This window comes from Ursus arctos, unplaced genomic scaffold (assembly GCF_023065955.2).
Source record: "Ursus arctos isolate Adak ecotype North America unplaced genomic scaffold, UrsArc2.0 scaffold_3, whole genome shotgun sequence".
NCBI lineage: Eukaryota > Metazoa > Chordata > Mammalia > Carnivora > Ursidae > Ursus > Ursus arctos.
Genome location: NW_026622985.1, coordinates 70,545,482 through 70,568,867, shown reverse-complemented (window position 1 = coordinate 70,568,867; position 23,386 = coordinate 70,545,482). Strand labels below are relative to the sequence as shown.

At 36.6% G+C, this 23,386-nt stretch overlaps 1 protein-coding gene across 16 annotated transcripts in view; it reads right to left on the bottom strand.

Annotated features, from left to right (window-relative positions):
• Positions 1 to 23,386, bottom strand: part of ST7 (suppression of tumorigenicity 7) — a 231,404-nt gene that overhangs the window by 75,570 nt on the left and 132,448 nt on the right. For 6 of the 16 annotated variants that reach the window (XM_048212786.2, XM_026509930.4, XM_026509937.4 and 3 more), the window contains exons 4-8: positions 15,917 to 15,971; positions 15,132 to 15,247; positions 13,453 to 13,528; positions 9,131 to 9,285; positions 6,862 to 6,959 (exon numbers count right to left, since the gene is read on the bottom strand). In XM_048212786.2, the coding sequence (XP_048068743.1) occupies positions 6,862 to 6,959; positions 9,131 to 9,285; positions 13,453 to 13,528; positions 15,132 to 15,247; positions 15,917 to 15,971 (500 nt within the window). Of the gene's footprint in view, positions 1 to 6,861; positions 6,960 to 9,130; positions 9,286 to 11,203; positions 11,273 to 11,910; positions 11,953 to 13,452; positions 13,529 to 15,131; positions 15,248 to 15,916; positions 15,972 to 23,386 lie in introns of all 16 variants that reach the window. The other 10 variants (XR_007188122.2, XR_007188124.2, XM_048212785.2 and 7 more) reach the window with 2 other exon arrangements.

Here is a 23,386-nt window from a genome sequence, read left to right as displayed (position 1 = left end):
AGAGAGAAGGTGTGGAACCAGAGAAACAGTGGGCATGAATGGAGCCACTGAACAGAACCAGGATTGAGTCCTAGGAAGGTGAAATGCAGAAGAACAGGAATCCAAGAGAAGAACTGGCTGGAGACATAGTTGTAAAGCAGAACCAGAAGATCAACGCCTGGGAGAGGAGGTCAAGAAGAGGAATCTAGAGGAGGGAAATGAAATCAGTCTCCCAGATGACAGGCACTGACACGTCTAGAACTGCTCATGGGCCAGCCATATATATTGAAGGCTTTACTCAGCAGTGAATACTACTCATCACACCAAAAAACGTGGGCCCAGCATTTGAAAAATCCTGATAGTGACAGTTAACATATCAGTCAAGTATTTATTATGTCCCAAGTAAGACTTTTGTGAAAATGATAATAGCTAATAAAATAACACTATTTCTAGACAAAATTCTCATCTGCATCAGGGACTACTTGCCACCTGCTGTTTCTATAGTGAATACAGAGTCCAATGCTGATAAAACCATGATTCATCCTTACTGATGCAAGTAGGTAAATCAATGATTAACAAATCCATTTTTTGTTCTTATTAATTAAACACTTTTCCTTTCTTTGTAAATCACTAATTGCCAATAATTTACTAAATAGGTCAACTTAAACAACATTGCAGGCAAATCCAGAAAAACAAATCATGACAAAAAGCAAGGGTTCATATAAAGTCTAACTTGGAAGATCAGTGAGTTATTATTGACAGCATTTGCTTCCAAGATTCATTTTTTCTTTATTTGTAAGTATAGCAAAGATAGAATCTAGAAACATGCCAATAATCACCACAGGCACACTTACTAGAAATGAACATATTTCACTGTATACTTTGTCTCTAGTTCAATGGTCCATCTGGTTATCTTAAGAGCTTGAAAACAACTGTGCTCAAGTAATACTTGGTCGCCTGAAGGTATTAAAATACGACTCTTCCCCTGCCACCCCCCACATAACGTTACTTTACTTCTTTCAACAATCAACTGAACATCTTCTAAATTTATTCATCAGCCAAGTTATCCATAATAATTCATGACAATTTTAAGGAAAAAAAAAAGAGGGATAATTGATAAGAGGGAAATAATGTGTCCTGCGGAATAGAAAGAAAAAAAAAGGAGTAAAACCAGAATTTAAGAATGAGGAAAATGATAAAAGGGAATAGAAATTAACTCCCAAAATATTCATTTAAAGTTTTCCTCCTAGAAAGATTTTTTCTATCAATGCAATAAAAATAGAATTTCTGTTGCAGAATATTCCCTAAAATTAAATTTTAAAACAACTTGGGAATGGCATATTAGTTCTCTTTTACAGATCATTGATTTCATGAAGGTTTTTCTTCAGGAACATAAGTAGGCAAAAATGCAAATCAACAGGCCTTAATGCTCCAAAGGCTTTGATTAGTCCCAGAGGTATATATTTTCTAAAGTATGCTTCCAACAGAAATGCTACTCTTCAAAAATCATCTAAAGGGCATCCTCTTACTATTAATGCTGTTAAATTAATCCTCAAAGGTCAATTGCTCACACCATAGGATACCTCTAATGACCTAAAAGGGATATGTAATTAACATCTACAATAATTTTCTAAATAGAACTCATTTTAATTTACATTAGTTTAAAAATAAATGTTACCACTTCCCAAGGCGAATGTATACACATGGTAATAAACAAGTTACAGGTTTGTTTCAAGCTCAAATTTTAGATGGTTGGATTTTTTCTTTGACATCCACATTTCCCCATGTCTACCCCATTTTTAGGGAGAATGAAAGTATATACAGAATACCTATATTTTGCTTTTCTATATGACCTGGTATTGTGGATTGAACTATGTCCTCCAAAAAGAAATTTTGAAGTCCTAATCCCTGGTTTCTGTGAATGTGACTTTATTTGGAAATAGGGGTCTTTGTGGATGCATCAAATTAGGATGAGGTCATATATCCAATTTTAAATCCAACATGATTGGTGTCCTTATGTGAAGATGGAAATTTGACCACAAAGACATAGATAAACAAGGAGAAAGAATGCCACATGAGGCAGAGACTGGAGTGATATGCCTACAAGTCAAGGAATGCCAAGGATAGTCAGCAAGAAAGGACACTTTCCTAGGACCTTCAAAAGGAGTATGACCCTGCCCACACCTCGATTTCAGACTTCTGACCCTCATGATTGTGAGAGAATTCATTTCTGTTGTTTAAGCCACTTAGTTTGTGGTATACTTTCTTACAGACTGTGACATTTTAGGAGAACTAAGGGAGCATGGACTCCTAAAATCAAGTAAATAAAATGTTTCAAGAAGGTTGTATGATCTGTGTCAAATGAGAGGCCAGGATATTGATGGAGGCAGTGCTGGAGAGAGAAAGAGTGAAAGAAGAACAAGGGAGAATGACATAGAGGTCTGCAGAAAACTACAAAAGAGAGGGGAAACGGTGATAAAGTCTGAGAGCCTATGGTCAACTTTTAAAGGAGCTGTAGATTTTAGGGAAAAGTGGCAAATAGTGCTCGGGAAGTATGCACAAGGATCAAGGAAGACCACTACACATCAGGCCTTCACATTCTCCTCTTTCTCTCATGTCTCCAACCACAACCCTACCAAAATCTTCAAGTTCATTTACTCTTCATGTCCCAGAGTATCTCTTCAGAGAATCGCACCTAAGACAAACAGCCTCCCAAACCAGCCTGGTCCCAGGAACTGATCAATTCTAGAGGTGCTTTAGAACACTATGTTCACGGTAGTAGAAGCTCCAACTACCAACAAATAAGACTGAATAGAAACCGAATGTCTGCCCCAAAACAGATCTACTTGCTTTAGGATTCTCCAAGTCAGTGGTTCTTAATAGGGAATGATTTTGCACCCCTCGCCAGGAGATATCTAGAGATATTTTTAGTTGTCACATTAGAGAGCAACAAGGGGGCAGATTGCTCCTGGTATCTAGTGGGTAGAGGCCAGGGATGCTGCTAAATACCGTATAATGCAAAGGACACCCACAACAAAGACTTACACGGCCTAAAATGTCAATAAAATGGAGACTGAGGAGCCCTACCCTAGACCAAATGACCTGGGGCAAGAGGAGCTCTGAGGTTCTTTCATATGGGCAAGGAACCCCTTCCATACCAGTTTCTCTATACCAGTTCTGACAGGGTATGGCTAAGGGGCCAGACCAAACAGTGAACCTTATGCATTCCATTCCAAATCTACTCAAATAGGGCCAGGAAAACTAGGGGAAAAAACAAATAAACAAACAAACAAAAAGTTGAGGTTAGCAAAATAGTAAAAGTTAAAAAGAAAGAAAAAATTGTGTCCTATATCAAATGTTAAAGAGGCAAGATTAAAATGAGAACAAGCAAAAAGACTTTGCTTTCAACTTAAGCAGAAAATGCAACTCTTTTCCTTTTGAATAATAAATAATATCATATAGTAAAAATCAAAAGCCAGCATGCTCTTAGTTCTACCCACTGTCAAAACATTCCTCCAATAAAGTGCTCCATATTCTTCACTGCAAAAGGAAGCTAATTAAAGTGAGTTTTTTGAAAAAACATCTTGGGAATTCAAAATAATCAATGTGTTGCATTTATTTTTTTATATTAATGTGTTGCTTTTAAAATTAGAAGCCCTGAACCTTGACTTTAAGGAGCTTACGTGTTCTTACTTCATCAATATTTACTTATAGTATCAATATTTTATTAGATCGATAATCATCTAGAGTTGGCCTTCCCAGAATTCCCATTCATTCTCTTTCAGGCTATCTCACCAATTAACAGTTTTCCCTTCCGTAAGGGATTCCCAGAGAATTGTTCTTCAGAGTCTACTTTCTACATGCAAGGCATTCTGACTCTATCATTTATAGTTCCACCTTAAAATCTGCTCTAGGAAAGTTTCAACCAATGCATATGGGATAGGATTGCTGTGTCTTAAAGAGAAATTAGATCCTTCTGCCTCAATGCCTTATCAGCAGGCTGCCTGGAATCTGGTGTGCTGTTTTATCAGAGGAACCTTTGCAGCAAGATGGTTTATGTGCCTGTTATTAAAGGAGTAACCCTCCCTCCCATTGAAGTTCCCATTTATGTATAACCCCTGACCTGAGAGGAATCGGGCCTGACCATCAATTGTCTCCCACAAGGCTGAGACCAGCTGCAGCTTCAACAGACATAGGGGTCTTCAACCTCCACTCTTCCATTTGGGTGCCAGGAGTTTGTAAAGAAAAGAGCACCATGCATATTTCTCTTCAAAACACATCTCCACAACGTCTAACAGTGTCTGTCACAGGACTGTTACAAGAGTAGGGCCCATATCTATAAACCCAGTCACAAGGCAACATGTATTGGTATTCCAATAATATAACAGATTTTTTTTTAAGATTTTATTTATTTGGCAGAGAAAGATACAGCGAGAGAGGTAACACAAACAGGCAGAGTGGGAGAGGGAGAAGGAGGCTTTCCGCTGAGCAGAGAGCCCAATGCGGGGCTCAATCCCAGGACCCTGGGATCATGACCTGAGCCGAAGGCAGACGCTTAATGACTGAGCCACCCAGGGGCCCCTATAACAGAATTTTTTAAGGAAAGTAACCCAAGAAACACATATATAAATACAGATACACACATATATAAATCTATGTGTGTGAGTGTGTGTGTGTGTGTATATATATATATATAGAGAGAGAGAGAGAGAGAGAGAGACATTGCTTGACTTACTGATTGATTCATTCAAGGAAAAAAAAATCAGAAACATCCCCAAATGTCCACCAGGGGAATGGTCAAGCAAATTACATCATACTTACATAATGGAGAAAAAATAGGGGAAAAAATGTAACCATGTCTACCATATGCCAAGTGTGTTCATATTATTTTATTTCATTCTCCCCACTGCTCCATTAATTACCATTTTAGGTAAGAATCACTAACCACAATTTACAGAAGACAAATGAAAAGCCTATAAAGGAAGAAAGTTGCCCTGGGTCATGGAGCTAGTGAAGAGCAAAGCTGAAATTCACATCTAGGCTTTCTTATTCTCTGCCCAGCATTTATTCCACTGCATCCCGGATTTTCCCCCAACACCTATATTTGGGCTAAGTCAATAACTGGAACTGTATAATATAAAACAACGTTAAATAAAAGTCAAACCATAGCATAGCTGCATTGGTTTTAATCACATGAAACTGTCCATACATATACTAAAACCGATGATCATCAGAATGAGACCGAAAGAAAAAAACTGGAATTGAAATCACCCCAGTTTGTTTCTCCTATGAAGTCGCTTAAGCACATAATAAAGAAAATCCCCAAAATCTGCTCCTCCATGCATGCCTGTCCCAGGCTTACTAAGGTTAAGAAAAGGAGATAAATTTAAAACACCTTGTTAAAGGCTGAATGTGGCTGGGCCAGTTTAAGATAAATATCCCATCCTTCATAAAATTCTCAGCTCTTTCAAAGACAAAGGGACTGACTGGTAGAGTTTCTTCACTAGACCAAAAGATGGAATTTCTGCAACTTAAAAAGCTTTTAGAGCAAGTTCATGTCTCTACAGAACCCTCCTTTTATAAAAATTAGCACTTATACTGTATAACAAACATTCTTTAAATTCTTCCCTCAACCTAAAGAATTTAATCCTGGGACATCCCCTTTGCAGTGGCTTTGCCCATGAAGCATCTATCACCTTCAGTCAAACAGAATTACCTTGGAATCTGCCTCCTCTCGTTCCTCTCCTCAGGTCTGGGGGCTATCCTGCTACTTAATGGAGGAGCCTGACCAAGGCACGGATCTCACTCAGACCTCCACATTATGCTGCCAACTTCCAGAAGTAACTAGGGGTGGGCCTGGCGTGCAGCATACAACCCCCCCCCCCACGCCAGAGTAACTGGGAATTTGTATGAATAACTGCCTTTCCAAAGATAAACCGACAAAAGGCTCGCTAGGTTTACATAGCCCTGTTCTCAAACCCACTTTTATCTTGCCCCTTGATTCCTTCATTTTTATAAGGGGTAGTAGTTACCTGTGTCTCCTGATTTCAGGAAGACAGGAGAGGCATGAAATGTTTGCAAAAGTCTTCTGAAATTGTTTTTAAAAAGAAAATGGTTTATAAATACAATTCCCACTGGTGTCAGTTTCTTTATGAAAAACTATTTCTTATTTTTAAAAATGTGGAAGTTCCTTTACCTGTTTCCCTTAAAACTACTGTTTTGATTATTGAATAATAATCTCCCTTGGTTCTCTTTTCCTTTTAAAACTCTTACCTATTTCCTCTCTTCTTATGTTGACTACTACTAATAAAATATTCTGATTCAAGAATCTAGGAAAATGCTTGAAATGACTTCAATCAGATTAGATCATACTATTATTACATTTGAGAGTAGCAATTAGACCCATAGTTTATTCAATTCTTCCTAACACCAATACGCACAAAAAAAGTCAGTCGGCTAAAATGGCTGATCTCATTCTTGGCTTCTGGCTATAGCTCCAGAGGTTTAATAATAAGGACATGTATTGAAATTTCCTTAATATGTCAGTCACTCTATGGACAGCTTTGCATGTATTATCTCATTTAATCTTCACAACAATCCTAAGCAGTAATTGCTTTTGTTATTAATATTGTTATTGTTAAAGTTCTTGTTATCTATTCCCATTTTATAGATGAGGAAGCAGGCACAGAGCAGTTGAGTCACTTGCCCAAGATCACTCATCTAATACACTGAGCATTAGAGCTGAATCCCAGACTGGCCGGCTCCAGGACCCATGGGACCACCACACCATCACTGGCGCTCACTGTTATGGCCATTCAGTTGGCTCCTCCTTCTCTAAGTCAAGTACATTGCTACTGTTCCCAAACACAAATTCAAACTCACATCTCTCATCATTTTCACTGCTTCCCTGGTCCTCCCGAGTCTTCTGGCACACATTGCTAGCCTTCTTTTGATGTAGACCAAGACATTGGTATCTCGTCCTGAAGAAGGAAATATAAAATACCAAAATTTAAAAATACAAAAGCTTTCAGCTGAGCTGCAAGAAAAAAATACAGAGGCCCATTTGCCACGCCCTTAAAGGAAAACCTCAGAGAGAAGAGAGTGCTCCTTTGGCTTTTTCTTACTGCCAGGAGCACTAACAACTTCGCTAACAGTAAAATGCATACAGTGTAGTCAAAGTACTTAGATTTCCAAAGGTCACATCATGTGACTGATTACCTAATCCATGCTTTTGAGTTAGGATGTTGAATACTTGATAAATAAAATCATCTGCTACAAAGTGCTGGGAAAATGAACATACCCACATTGAATGTGGTTTACAAGCAAGAATTCCATATTCTTCAAGTCTGCATGCTTTTAGTGGAGATGCAAAGAGGTGAATCTCAGGTTGCATCTTGATGAACTATTTTTTTTCCTTCTTGACATTAAGTCTGGAGAAGCCTCATCTTGAACTTCTGTTTTATATTATTCTTTCCCTAACACTAGTGACATCATAATCATCTCCAGGTCCCCAAAGCAGTCTATTTTAGATGGCAATATAACACATTCCAGATATGACAATAGAATACGCAACAAAATGAAAACTACCCTAGTGTTAGAGAAAGCACTGACAAGCTAACTAGTTATAATAATAGTCACTAAAATGGCTCTTAAAAAGTACATTAACAACTTCTCATCTTAATCTTTTATTTAATTATATGTCTTTTTGGATATGTTTCTAGACCAGTGAGAACATGCATGCATTTAATCCTCAATAAAATTACCATGTTTTAGAAAAATATGACACACCTGCTATAGATTAAGTACATGTATAATATGCAGCTATTAAAAGATGTTAAGACCAAAGTCCTAACATTTCAAGTTTTAAACAATGAGAACAAGATGTGTGCTGAAAATCTGCCAAGTGCCTACAAATTATTTTAAAGATGTGATTATATTTTTTGGATAGATTTAGGCAACAGGTTGAAAGGATTTAATTTACAGAAGAAAAGAAATAAAGAAAATTTCTTAAGTTATGTTATAGGTAATGTAATTTTATGTGTTAATTCTCATTTAGTTCACAAAATTGACATTACTATACAAATGCCTTCAAAATTCATTGTTACAATTTTTTGAAAAGAAGCAAGATACAGATGTGATTAGAGACTTGATTAACATACATACACACTGCAGAATGCAAATAAAAACTCATGTATTATTGTGTTGTGTGGACATACTCATGTATACACATAAAGATCAAAAATCTTGCTGTACCCTAGTCATAAGGACTAATGCACTCATTCTCTGCACCAAATCCAAGTTGAGTACTAAAATTTAATTTTATAATCTCCAATATGAAGGAGATGCAATCCTACTCTCCAAGATGAAGTAGGGGAAAATGAGGTGAGAAATTCCACCTTAAGGAAACAACCTAAAGTCTGAATGGATGATGAAAGAGTGATCAAATTTCTACTTAAACAACCAAAAAACTGACAAGTCAGCAGCTCCAGGAATTCCAGAAGCAATTTTGTTGTCTTATTTTTATACTCTTCCCCCAAAATATCACTGACCCTCAGTTTCGTGTACTACAGTGAAAGACCTCATTTTAAAGAGTTATCTTAAGTAAAAGCACCCACTATTTTTAATATAAAAAAGATAAACAGTTAGGAACTCACGGCTTTTTATCTCTGGAAGCCAATACCAATGCGCTAAGTACTGAGATAATCACCAGTAAATGCAATATTCTTAGTTGTCCTAATTCAGCCAATGCTGTAGAAGACTCATAAGAGAAAACCTTTGATCACGTTAACATAAATTTAAGTTCTGTTTCCCAAGTTGGCCTTAAGTTATGGGGCAGAGAAACAACGAATAAACAGAAACATATAAGAATTCTGAGGAGAAAAAAAAGGTCACATTAAAGGTTATGACCATTTATTTCTAGCGTTAAGGATCTAACGACTAGGAAAGAGAATCTGAAAATCAATGTGAAACCGCAATGAAGCTATAAGTGAATTGTGTACTGCGCTCTTATGGGAAGGAAAAAAATTAATAGGCAAAAACTAGTATTTATTCTCATCTATGAGAATCATATTTTGAACTGGCCTGAACATTTGTTCTGATTAATCCCGCTACAGTTCTGACCCCCAACATGTCAGCCTGGAGAAAACCTTACTATGCTGGGCTTCGTACTGGGATCCGTGATGCTGTAGCTGCTGAGAACGCCGGTAACAGCCGTCTCCAGCCTTCAGGGCCTGCTTGAACAGCTTTTCTGCTTCCGCAATGGTTGTTGCTTCCTCTTCAGCCAAGAGAATATATGCAGTCGCACACCTGTCCATTCAGATAATAGCCACCATCAATTACAAATCCAAGGACGCTATCACAGCTGTAGGAGTGCATGCAGAAGGGCAAGGAGTTATGCCAAAACATGCAGAGTGGCCAACTGGTTCATGCACCCCTGGTTTGTAGTTGTTGACACAAAATAATGACACAAAAGAAATGTCTATATTTTAGCTTGAAAGGTAGGATGTGTGGTGTTAGGAGCGTGGGGCTCACAAATGGACTCTGCCCCTTATTAGTGTGTCACTTTGGGCAAGTTATTACTCTGCCTCCCTGATGGAGCACAACATGGAATCGATTTGTTCACAGTGTTGTTGCGAAGGTTAAGTAAGGTGATGCATGTGAAGTGCTCAGTACAGTAGCCGGCATGGGGTACATACTCCATCAGTGTCAACTGATGATGGCAATGACAACAGCTGTTGGGAAAGATCTCCTGCCAGCTCTCAAAGTTAGAGGTCCTACAGATAAATTTCCTTCTATTCACTAAACATGGATTCTCTGAAATCTAAGGATTTCTTCAGAATGAGAAGTTCATTAAATCAGATCAATTACTCATTAAAAAAACAGCGCTTCAACATCTCATTATAGTCAGCACTGATTTTCTGGGTCAGAGAAGAACACTAGAAGAACCTACAGGTAGTGTTATTTCTGAAGAGCTCAAAATCTGATTCAGCCTCAGCAGGGAACAAGAGTTCGATCTCACGCCTTTAACAGTAATAGCTACCACCACCTGTTGCTCAGTATGTAATAAGCACTGTACCAGGCACTTAACATATATCGTCTCATTTAATCCTTTCAACAACCTCTAAGCTAGGAAGCCGGAAAGGATAAGCAGTTAACTAACAAACAAGGGGAACTCTTGGAAATTTCAACCTTTCCCATCGTATCAGAACCACCCGACTGCCAAAGAAAGGGAATGTGATAGGAAACATGAGGCCGGAGCAGACCACACAGGTCCCATCTGCACAGATCCCTCTGCTTTCCTTCTTCCCCATTGCCTCTCTTGTGGTCATTTCCCTACTTATCAGAACCTCCATCAGACCACAAGAGAGAAAATAAACAGCAAGTGAAACCAAATTTTACTTTTACCCTTCATAAACTGCAACAGCCCAGCTAGGAAAAGGAGGCTGAACCACAGCCAAGGGGAGGTTTGGGGTGACTATTTAAATCTTAGCCTTGAGGAGGGGTCTTGTCAGTTCTTTGGTCAATCCCTTTAATTTCACGCAGGACTGATCAATGGGGCTTTAAACAGAATGTGGTGCAGTAGGGAGAAAAAATACCCAGAAAAATGCTGTAAAACCAATTAGTATGGAGGGCAGCAGATATAGGACTTAGAAAGAACTATAATGATGCTGAAACTGCCCAGCGATTCACTGGAGAAAATAACGGGACAGGCATCAAGAAGCACTACTTAAGGCTTCAGATGCTGACATATAAATATGGGTCAAGGGTAATGAAGTGAAAACTGAGATTATAATACTGAGTGGTGGATATAGTATCAGAGAACTTAGCTATAAGATTATAGTTGGTGGGCTGGGAATTCAAAAGACAGGTGGGGGCAAGTTGCTTGCTTTATTTGTTTATATTGCAAATAGTATTCTTAGGAGGAGAGGCAGAGTAGCACTACTAGCCAAGAAAACATATATCTATGTGGAAAGTCATGAGTCTGAGGTAGAAACATGCTAAGAGCTTGTGAGTGAAGGAGAAAGAGCAATAGAAGTGCTAATGGTTGGGGAGTACAGAACAACGGCTCAGCTCGATGGAAGATAGAGATGATGCATCCTTGTCACAACACAATACACAGACAGAAGCAAGAAAGTATGGTGATGGGGGTGTCAACCATCCAGATATCTGCTAGAAGAAGTCTCATTTGGTTAGAAGTAGGGCACCCGACAGGTTCTTGACTTACTTTGGTAACAATTTTATCTCCCAGATGGTAGAGGAAGCAATTAGGGGAACTTCAACTCTGGACCTAATTCTGACCAAGAAGAAAAAAATAGTTGGTGAAATGAAAATTGATAGGAACATTCAGAGAGAGTTACTATGTCATTTTGGAGTTCAGGGTAATCAAAGAGGGTAAAGTGGACTTCAAAAACTTCAAAGAAAAGAGGTATGATACAATGGCATGAGACTCTGAAGGAAAAAAAATGGTTTAAGAGGGTCGGGCAGTTTCCAAATGTCCAGCTGTAACCATAGTCACAAATGAGCCTCTCAGGAAGAAAAGAGGGGTAACAATTAAGTAACCAATATGGCTGCACAGAGATCTCTCACAAGGTCAGATTCTTAAAGGACATGTAAAAAAAGATGGAAAGAGGGCATGTGATGAAGGACTACAAGAGAGTGGAATGAGCTAATAAGAATAATGTCAGGAGAGCTAAAACTCCAAATTAGCTGAAGCTTGCAAAGCAAAATAAAGACACAACAAAACGCTAAAGACAATCATCTATTCCCTGTTTTTAAATTATGTTTAAAGCCCTATTACCACCCCCATTTCTCTACAACCATCACAAAAATAAGCAAAAAAGACAAACAACACAACAACCACATCAAAACAAGAAAACTTTGTAGTTAGTAGTAGCAGATAATGAAGAGAAAGCAAAACTCTCTAACTCCTACTTTTTTTTCCTGGCTTCTCTATCAAGGAGCATGATTTTCGGGCTGAAAAAGGGAGAAGAAATTAAACTCTAATGTGGGTAAAAAAGATGTAAGATAGCAAATAACTGATCTCTTCTAAATGAATTACTGTACTGGGATGGGCAAATCCCAGGAAGCCAACAGACCCCGTAGGCAGGCAGCCCATGGAAGTGCTCTCTGTGGATAGTTAAGGAATCACGAAGAATGGACATGTGCTAGAAGATGAGATGACAAATGCAGTAAAAATGTTCAAAAAGGGAAGAAGGCAGACTTCCCAAACTACAGAACAGTGATTTGGAAAGATATTCTAATGGATTATTAAAGGGATGGTTTCCAAGCATTTTTAAAAGAAAGTAGTGAACACTAGAAGCTAGCTTAAATTCACTAAGAATAAATAAATCAGGTTGTGCTAGCTTAATTTACTTTAAAGAATTTACTATACAGTAAAGATCCACAGCTACAACTGGCATTCTTAAGATCAAAACGCAGAAATATGAGCTGAATCACAGTGTAACTTGGGTGGCTTAGTACTTGGTTGAACAATACCAAAGGATGATGAGTCATGAAGACATGAACCTGGAGGGTAGTTTGTATATGTCATGTCACAGGGATCTGTCCCTGACCCTGACATTTTTATCAGAAACATGGATGACACATAGAGGGCAGGCATACCCAATTTGTAGATGACAAGAAACTGGAAAATAAATATGTTGTATGACAGAATCAGAAACCAAATAGATCAACAGGTTACAATGGCAGGATTTCCAACTCTCAAGTGAATCTTTCTTTTTCTAAGACCTCCGAAGAAGATTCTGTAACCTTCTTCAAAAAAGTCATAAAATAGTTTAACAATGACCACTTGGCAGGGAGAGTGTCGAGGTGATTCAAGCACCAGATGGGTGGTTGAGTTAAATGACCTTTAAGGTCTCTGCCAACCCTGAGATTTTATGACTCCAATTTTAAGAATCTTTCCCATTTTCTGAGATCTCCAGAAGATATTTCCCAGCCTTCCTTGGTAACCCACAGCATGTTTGACAACACTAATGACAGCATTTCCTCTTATCTTTGTCTTGATCTTGAAATACTTTTAAAGTTTAATTTTTTTCACCTTATGTTTTTGTTATCTTTTCCCCACAAGCAGAAGCTCTACCTAAAAAATGTGATGGCACAGATGAGTATTCTACATCTGAAAAAAATCTCCCCGTCAGTATGTTTTAGATATGTAAAGAAACTGTATTTATTTTATATCCTTACAGTATCCCACAGGTAGTCCTTAAAGGGCTTGGAAGCCTTGGAATAGCCCTTGGAAGCTATTTAAGTTAGGGTCATAGCAAAACCACTGAATTGCTCTCTAAAATGACTAAAACCACCATCACATGAATGTCCTTCACAAAAAAATTTTTTTAACAAAATTAATAACCCCCAAAACAATCTTCAAGTTCAAATGCATAATTTAATTTAAGTATCCTATTAATGGCAAAGGATGAGATTTCCTTTTTAAAAGCAAGATTTTTCCCCACTTACTCGTTTATCTCTAAGGCTTCATGAGCTGCAGAAATTCTAGCTTGGGGGTTTCTCTCTCTCCAGGCTTTCTGCATTACTATTTTAGAAAAAGAGAAAAAACCAAGTCCATCAATACAAATAATTTGGAAGACTCAACACGGGACAATAGTTAAATTAATAGCTTTCAGCTTGAATACAAGACAGTATTTCACTTACCAAGAAAGTCAGCCCAAATCTCCAAAGTCACACAAATACTCTAATTCGCTATTCCATTGTTCTTCAGTTGATGATATCAAACCTTTCTTGTGCTCATAAAATTACAGATCTAAATCTTATAGACTAATCCATGGTCTATAATTTTAGAGACTTAATCTTGATTAAGATTTCTGTTTTTTACTGAAGTATGAGTTGACACACAATGTTACAGTATTTTCAAGTATATAACATAGTGATTCTTCAAGTCTACATGTTATGCTATGCCCACCACACTGATTAAGGTTTCTTAATCAAGAAAGGAAAAGACATTCCAAAAGAGATTTAATATTTCTTTTGCTCATTAGTGTCATTTGTTGTTAAGAAACATATATTATTCTACCCCTTTTGAGGTGACATTGCTACTAATCTCTTCCTTCTACTTAGACACAATCAATAATTTCTATTGATCATTTTCCCAAACTCCATAGGCTCTGGGTATTAGGCCATTTTCAAACGTTTTGAAGAGCACAGGGTGTTATACTCAACTAATGAATCATTGAACACTCATCAAAAACTAATGCTGTACTATACAGTGGCAAACTGAACATAATAAAAACTTTTTTTTAATAAAACCATTTGAAGAATTAGGAGTTGGATCAGAAAAAAAGTGCTTTAGCCTTTTGCTTAACATGCCTATCTGTTGCCAAAGTTTGCTGCAAACACAGTTTTTATATACCAGAACAGTTTATATATATATATTGTGGAAAGTCCAATGCCTGGAATATTTATTGGACTATGATGTTCCACCATGGCAAAGAGTACCTTTTAAAAAAGAGCAACAATCCATTTATTATTGCAAAAAGAGCAACAATAAATATGTATATTCTAAGTTAGTTTCTTAGGCACATGTACATATTCCTCTTTTTAAAGATTTTTTTCACCTATTTAAGTTTGGCGATTTAAAAAATTATCAGTGGAATTATTTGGATCTCATACAATGTGAAATGCATGCCAAACAAAGCCTTTTCTAGGATGGAAAACAAATATGGATTCCAGTAGGTAAGGCCATGCCCCCATTCAATGCTAGTGAACCTATAAATAGGCATACAGAGGACTACAATATATTCATTTATCATTTGGATTCACTGAATCCCAATTTCTAATTATAATATCACCAAAGAGACATGACCCTTCATTCTACCTCAACCAAGGATTTAATTAGCTTCATATAAGATTTATATTTCTTCAAAATATGTAAATCCAATATCAGTATATTTTTCTAAATGGCATTTTAAATTATAACAAGAAGACATGTTTCTACATTGATACTTCATTGTGATAAATCTTTTATTTAAGTATCAGAATTCTGGGTTCTACTAGTCAGTCTCCAATTTAATATTTTATACATTGGGGTTTTTGTAGAGCAGATATTCCAAAAATAGTAACCTTAGTACTTAAACCAAAAAGCACTCCCACTCAGCAACTATCTAAAAGATTGTCCATACTTGCATCTGCAGGACGCAGGTGGTCTGAGTCACAAGTGAAGAATGTCTGGTGGTCTTGGGCAGAGAGATTCATGTCATAGTAAGTCAAAGGCTCTCGTCCTGTCACCCAAGTATACCTGGTAAAGGGGAAATAGATGGTCAGACACTTTGAGAGAAGAAAGCAAGACCTACAAAATATTAAGCTGCATAGGAGTTGAACTATAAAACATTAACTGAAATACTAAAACAGCTTTGCCAGTGAACGAAAAAAAATTTTTTTAAACATCCTGTTCTCCCTTTAGGAAGTATATGAGCAGGAAAGAAGCAAACATTTTCCTCTATATTTTTGTCTAAAAATTTTACTAGCACTAGCTAATGAAAACTCTCCCTAATTATATCATGAATAGGCATATCTCAAAAGCCATGAAAATTCTGATATGCCTAATTACTCCACAAAATTAAATTCCAACATAACTTCTGTGACATCTTCATAAGCATGTTCTAGGTAAGCTTCAAAATATTTTGATCATAATGAAACAAATAACTGTAATAGAAAATTTCTAAAAACTACACATGATTATATATATACATATATATATATATATATATATGTATATATAATCCCAATTCCAATCCCAAAAATATTTATAAAACAAAAAAATCAAAACATTTGAGGATTGTATCAAAAAATAGAAGCACTACCCAGACTGTTACAATGACCCCTAAATGAACCAGCAAAAACATTTGCTGCTGTCTTTACTCTCTGAACTAGACCCATTTGTTTCCCAAGCTGTCAAAATGCTTACCGATTATATTCAGCACCCCTAAATAAATTTAGTGGATTTCGCCATACTTTGCATTCTGCAGCAAAGAGAAATATGAAAATGTTACACATAGTCCAGAGACACTACAAGCTAATTAATTTAGCAAACCACCCTTCCTGGACATTTGATAAGATAATTTTATTCTCTATCCTCTATATGGGAAGCAACATGGAAAAACTCTGAGTGGTTAATCAGGAAACATAGCTCAGGCACCAGGACTTTGGAAAGTTTCCCCTAATCTTTCTAGGCATAAGCTTCCTCATTTGCTAAATCAAGGTATAGGCCAAAATCAGCTGGTTTATAACTTCAGTAGTCATTAAGAGGTCTAAACAAATTCTATGAATTTACTTCTAAAATTACAGGTAGAAGGTATAGGTAGAAGTAAAACTACTTTCTATTAATACTTTCTAAAATATATCTTAAAATAACTCCTAAGTAAGCCTAACTTAAGCTCTAGAGTATAATGTGCAAGTGCCCCAGGTTTTTATTTAGGGTCTTTGTTAATACTGATCTTGTGAAAGTCACCAGATTGCCTTTTACATTGCCATAAAGTAGTAATAAAAAAATTAATAAAGTTATTATTTTAGGGAGAAATACTGTGAAAATATATTGTTTTAAAAGCATTAACACTATTTACTTATTTAGATACATGTATTAATTATTATACTAATGTTATAATTCTAGCATATACTAATAGATTATACAACTTTCTCATACAAAGACTGCAGAAATTTAGAACCATAGGACTTAGTAAAGTCAATCATTAATTTTTAAGGCTATCTTATAAGTGTGTGACTAATAAGCTACAATTTTTTTTAAACAGCCTATGATTAAGACTTTCTACTGATTCTCAATGCATTTCTTTGAGTGAATAATGTTTTATTAGAAAATAAAATCAGTTAACAGTACTTAAAATATCTGTGTGTGTGTAGTCCACAAAAAAACACACCCAAAGACATATACATGAAAAAGTGAACAATTATTGCAGAAATCAAAAGAACATTAAAGGCCATGGGCAACTCATTAAGATTCTCAGTCCTTATATGCAATATCCATCCTTCCATCCATCCACCCATGCATCTATCCAATGAGCACTGAGCACTCAATGGGGAAAACAAACAAGCAAAGTATCTATTATAATACAGCATGAAAATGAAGAACATAAAACATGACAGAAAAGCTGTGTGTAATCTCAATACATTCTTGTTAAAATAGTGAACAAAGGGTACACATATAACAGGAAGACATATTTTCATTTAAAGAAGATAAATTTATCTTTAAATTAGGGCTGAAGCCCACCTAAAATTTGCGCTATGTTTATAAACGATGGCGCTACATTTTCTGACACTTAGCTTAACTCGACATTTAGGAAATGATCTTTGCTCAGTTAGTTTAGCATCTTTGAATTTTGTTCCTGAGAAACTAAAATTCAATGGCTGTCACTTCATATGGCACTAACTAGAAAATTACGCTTTTCTTAAATAATTACTTTTTTCCCAGATGTAAAGGCCCTTAGAGGGGTCACTAATGAACTCCAGATCATGGCTTGAATCACACCAGTGAGCCAAACCACCATGATCGCTGTCTTTAAGACTATTATAACTCTTAGGTCCTCATCATTTCCACCATCTCCTCAGAGGATGTCTTTCAAGATCCAAAGTGCTCTTCTTAAAGCTTTATGAATATTGCAAGGTTAGTATTTAGCATGTAACAAACATGTACACATATTTATGTACAAAGGATGCTCGTGGTGGCATTGTTTGCAAGAAAACAGAAGCATTTGAGAAGACACCCCTGCTCCACTGAATTTCATCTGAAATATTAGTAAAAAGATTATGGCAAATAATTTGTCTCCAGTGAATACATTATTCTATTTGCCTAGAAGGACAAGCACTGCTCAAATATCAATTGACAAATTATAAAGCAAAATGCCTTCAATTAAATTTCAACTCTATTATACATTGGATACAAATGAAATTATTTCTAAATAAAAATGACTGCAAAGGGGAACGGTATATATACCTAAAGTATTTTGGAGCAGTATCTAAAGATGCAATCTTCATTTAGGAAGTGCCACAATACAGCCAGCAGGGGGTGCCGCAAACATTTTGAAATGTTTTTGTGTCTTGTAACAGAAAACTGAACTTTTAAAAAAAATCACGGCTAATATAGTGTCATACATGTGGTCTGTATTCAGTTTCTTTAACTATCCCTGAAACTTAGAAATGAGGATCTAAGGAACTGTAACAGATGTAAAATATTCTGAATGAGAAAGAATATGTGCTACAGAACTACTTAAGAAATGTCTTCATTAGCTATACCCTTCAAACTGGTGCAAAACTGGAATAATTTTTTTAAAGAAATAAGCAACTAGAGGTTGAATATGAACGCATCAAAGTTTTATCTCAAATTAGGTCACAGATATGTTAATTTCTTCTTTGCTACTTTGTTTCATAATCTTACCCCTACTACAAAGACTCTCTCAGTCTGGAATTACTCGAGAGTACATAAGCCATAAATATCAGACTGCCTGATGGTTTTGTGATATGGACAGAGGTTGTAAATGTCAAATGCATTAGAATGTGAAGATTTAAGTCAAAAAGTTCAACTCAGATATATCCAGGGGGTAAAAGTTCTTCCATATGAGGTCCAGTTTCTTATCTTACTCGTGTCTTTGAGGAATAAATTCTTTATTTAAATCAGAATCAAAGTTTTACCTCCAAAAGTTAAGTTGTTAATATCAACAATTTCAGTGCCCTTTAGAAGACCTAAAAATTGACAGGGACTCCATCAAGGGTTTCTGACATTAACAGTCCAATTAAAAATATGCCCCAATACAATTAACATACTGTCTATGGTTCCATCTGTAGCAGCCCACAGAAGAGTCTCTATCTACAAATGCTGACAGAAATATCCAGACCTCAGCATGCATGCAAGAATGCAGCTCAAGAGGAAGAGAAGCGATAAATATTGGAATAGTACTTGTTTAGTTCCCCAAGGCTGCAGAATAGATTCCCCCCTTTGTGATAATAGGCTGATTATACGTTTTTATGTGGGAGACAAAGAACTTAAAAAAATAATGCTTACTGCCATCAAGAATTTCTAAAATCAAGCTCCAATCTTGTCTTCAGCCTTCCCTCTCAGCACTCCCTACTAAACTTGCTATCCCAGTGAGTTATTTCATGCCTTTTGTACCCAGTCACTCCTCTAGAATGCCCACGCCACCACTCACAGGACTGTGTGGTTTAAACATATGTAGAATGACTGTTCTGCATTAGTCCTAGGGCTAGACCCTGGGTTATTAGGGAAAAAAAAGAGGAGCTTATAGCCTTGGTAGAAAAATGAAAAGGGCATCCAACTGAAGAAGCTCTGTAGAAGAATAGTGCACTGATACAATCACAGACTTTCCCTTTGTCACAGGCCCCAAAGAAAAACAGAACGTAATTCTCAGAAAAGCCAAGAGGCTCCAAAGTCACAGAGCTTTATTCACATGGAAGAAAATATTACTCTACATCCAATTCATTTGACTCTGAGAATCTTTCTTTTCTAAAAATAAATAAATATATATATATATATATATATATACACACACATAAAATCGTCACTTCTAGGGCCTTCAAATATATAAATTATTAATTCATAGAAGATTTGTTATGCTAAGAAGTTACCACCTCTTCCCAGAGTCTAAAATCTAATAACGATGGTAATACTATTATTACAAACAGCAGCAATAGCAACTTTTGTCATAGCTATAAGTCTGATTTTCACTGAGCCTTTCTATAAGAGGTTTTAAACCTCAAGTCATCTATATTCCTTGCATACACTAGTGAGGGGCCTACAGTAGGCCCTTTTTACAGATGAGTAAAGCATAGAAAAGCTATATAATTTCCCCACAGCTCATAGTAAATGAGATTAAGGGCTGGTGTCCAGATTGACCAACAACCACCCACTATATGCAACAGACCCATTACGCTGCAACATCATATTTCAAAAATCCTATGACTTTATCAATTAAATTTTCCACTAGAAAAAGAGTTTTGAAGACTCCTCTGGGGAAATGTTAGGCACTTTTAAACAACATTTTTAAACATTATAGTTCCAAAGTACAACAGAAAAGGGCCCTAGAAAAAGTTTCATCAGATGTATTATGACAATCAAGATTAAGCCCAAGCCAGTCAATGTCTGCCATATAATTCTGCCATATATTTATTAGCTTTGATATGTCAGAAATGAATATCCAATGCTCTATTTCATACAAGTTATTCTTAAATAATCCTTAAGAGTAACAATATCCATTTTCTTAAGTTATTAAGCTTTAGCTGTTTTCATAACCTTTGAAATAATTATTTTGAAAGAATTAGTAGTAGAAAAGGCACAAAGTAACATGTAGGTAGCTTTCAACACAACAAATATGCTATTCCCTCAAATTCTACAGAATGAGAATAAGTATAAAAAATGATGAGTTTCAAGACCATTTTATTGATCTGCTCTATTCAAGATAGTGTACTACTCTCTTCAAGTATTGCTTAAATCTTTATAGTATCTTTCATACACTTCTCATTGATTATTTCTGACCTAAGTCAATCACCTCGACCAAATAATGTGGAAATGTGAAATAAGTTTATTAAATAAATGTTCACCAGGGACTGAAACTGTTTTAGGCATTTTCACCATTCAACTGGAGAGCAAATCTATAGTAAAACATAAATTTTAGTAGCAAAAGATTTTAAAATATGTAATAAGCATTGGCTAAGATAATCACTTCAACACACACATAGATATGGCAAGGACAACTGAGTTCCTCTAATTGAGATTGATTAAAGAGCAACCCCAAAGGTTCTGGACATGTAGCAATTTGCAATTTTGCCAAGGGATATATTTAAAAAGCAAGTACTGAAAGGCCTGGGCATAAAAGTGAGTCACTGAGCTAATGAGTAAACCTCATTGAACCCGCAGCCATATCTCCATGGGGCTGGGCCACCTTCCCCATCATATTCATAGAGAAGTCAGTTCATCCGGAGGACACTGCCTGATGGTTGTCCTCTGACTTGCTATTTCTGAATGACCTCATTTATTCCTCAAAGTACTCTGTGAAGTAGATACTGATGTTATTCCCATATATGCAAATTAAGATACCAAGGAAGGTTAAATGAGTCGCCCAAGGTCACACACTGTAAGTGATGAAGCCAAGATTAGGGCCACATCTGTCTGACCCCAAAGTCTGAGGTCTCAACCATCAGCAATTCTACCACTGAGCTGTTTCTAAGTAAGTTTGGATAATGTCACTTCTGAAATAACATCATGTGTGGTAGTATAAGGTTTTTAATGAAATTATTTATTTTACCAGCTTAGTAATTATATCAGTATTGAGTTTACAGACCTCACAGAGGATCTAGGCTAAATTTTTTCGTTGGAGCTTGAGACTTTGGACTCCAAAGTAAGACCACCTAGGTTACCAGCTATGTGACCTTGGACTGACCTTAGGCAGATGGCTTAACTTGCCTGTTCCTCAGCTTCCTCTACCATACAACAGAGATGATAACAGTACCTGCTTCTTATATATGTATACATATATACTATGTACATATATAAGATATATATTAAGATTAAATGAGACTAAAATGAAATGATTTGAGACAGGAAGGCAAGCAACTATAACCAGAGCTTGTCTAAAGATCTAGTTCTATGCAAGAGAATACTAAGGTATCTCAGAGAATTTAAACTTGACTTTGGCAAGGATACTTCTCATGTGATGAAGCACCCTGCACTCTACCAAATATCTTGAAGGTGAATGCTGCAAACTTTTGTCTTTATGGCAACTTACTCAAGAACAGGGCAATTATCTAACAGATGTTTCCATGCACCCAAATTCGAAATGCTACTGCTCCCTGAGAATCCCCTCCCTTCAAAAAAGGAGAAGTTGGCCATGTTTTAAATCCCTACACATCATCAGCTCACAAGCTGAGTTGAATTAAGAAATGGCAGTGAGAGGGGGCGCCTGGGTGGCACAGTGGTTAAGCGTCTGCCTTCGGCTCAGGGCGTGATCCCGGCGTTATATCCCGGCGTTATGGGATCGAGCCCCACATCAGGCTCCTCCGCTATGAGCCTGCTTCTTCCTCTCCCATTCCCCCTGCTTGTGTTCCCTCTCTCGCTGGCTGTCGCTATCTCTGTCGAATAAATAAATAAAATCTTTAAAAGAAAAAAAAGAAAAGAAATGGCAGTGAGAAACATGGTGACATGGCAAATACATCAGCAGAGTTTATGATGAAAAATGGTGGGTTAGCTCCCAAAAAAAGCAAAACAAGTGAAATGTTCATAAATGTGTGTTTTTTTAAAGATATTATTTATTTATTTGTCAGAGAGACAGAGAAAGGGAGAGCACAAGCAGGGTAAGCGGCAGGGAGAGGGAGAAACAGACTCCCCGCTAAGCGGGGAGCCTGATGCGGGGCTTGATCCCAGGACCCTGAGATCATGACCTGAGCCGAAGGCAGACACTTAACCTTAACTGACTGAGCCTCGCAGGCACCCCAAAATGTCCATAAATGTTAACCTAAGGCAAACAACCTAAAATTTAACTAGCTTAAGAAGCTGTGCCGTTAACTACAAATTTCCTCTAATCCACAGATAAAGATTACTACAGATTCAGGCCAATTTGTACAGAAACAAAAGTTAAAAAAAGGTATGAACAGCCTGCCCTGTGACAGTCACAATTCTCCCACTCCCCATTTCCCCTTTCAACTTTTAACCAAAATAAATGATTCCTTAAGAGCTACTCTATGAGTTTTCATATAGATCAATGTTTATAACTGATATTTTCAGGGTTTTTTTTTTTTAAAGCTTTTTCAATGATTTTTCTCAAATAAGTTATTAAACAGCCTTTGCCAATATCCATGGGACTTTGTTAGCCATGTTGCATTTCATGTAAGATTCGCCAAAGAACTGTCTTGTCATTCTCCAAGAAAATCAAAAGATTCACCCTTTCGTTACTAAGGCAACAGCCATTTTATTATTATTAAGGGACTAGGAATTGTTAAACTAATTCTTCTATTTTAAGAAAATGTATTATTAATTACCCTCAGCTTTGGACTTTCTTTTTTCTTTACTTAGTTGGAATCAGACTATTTAATAGAAAGTGATTAAGAGTAGAGATAAAAGACAATGTACTTTAATAATACTTTTCTTATTCAAAAATAAAAGTCACCACAGGAAAAGAGAAGTGGAAAATAGTATTAGCCCCACTGTATCTGGTACTTCTATACTGGCATATATGTTTGTTGAGCTGAGTTAGCCAAATTTTAGAAACCCAACGGTCAGTGACAGGAGGGCAGACTGAGCTCTAAATATACTTAGATAAGGTAATTTCCCCTTTGCTAAATGTAAGTATTTGAACATTGTTATGAGATCAGATCATAAATGCTGTAGCTATTACACAGGAAATGAACAGAAATATTG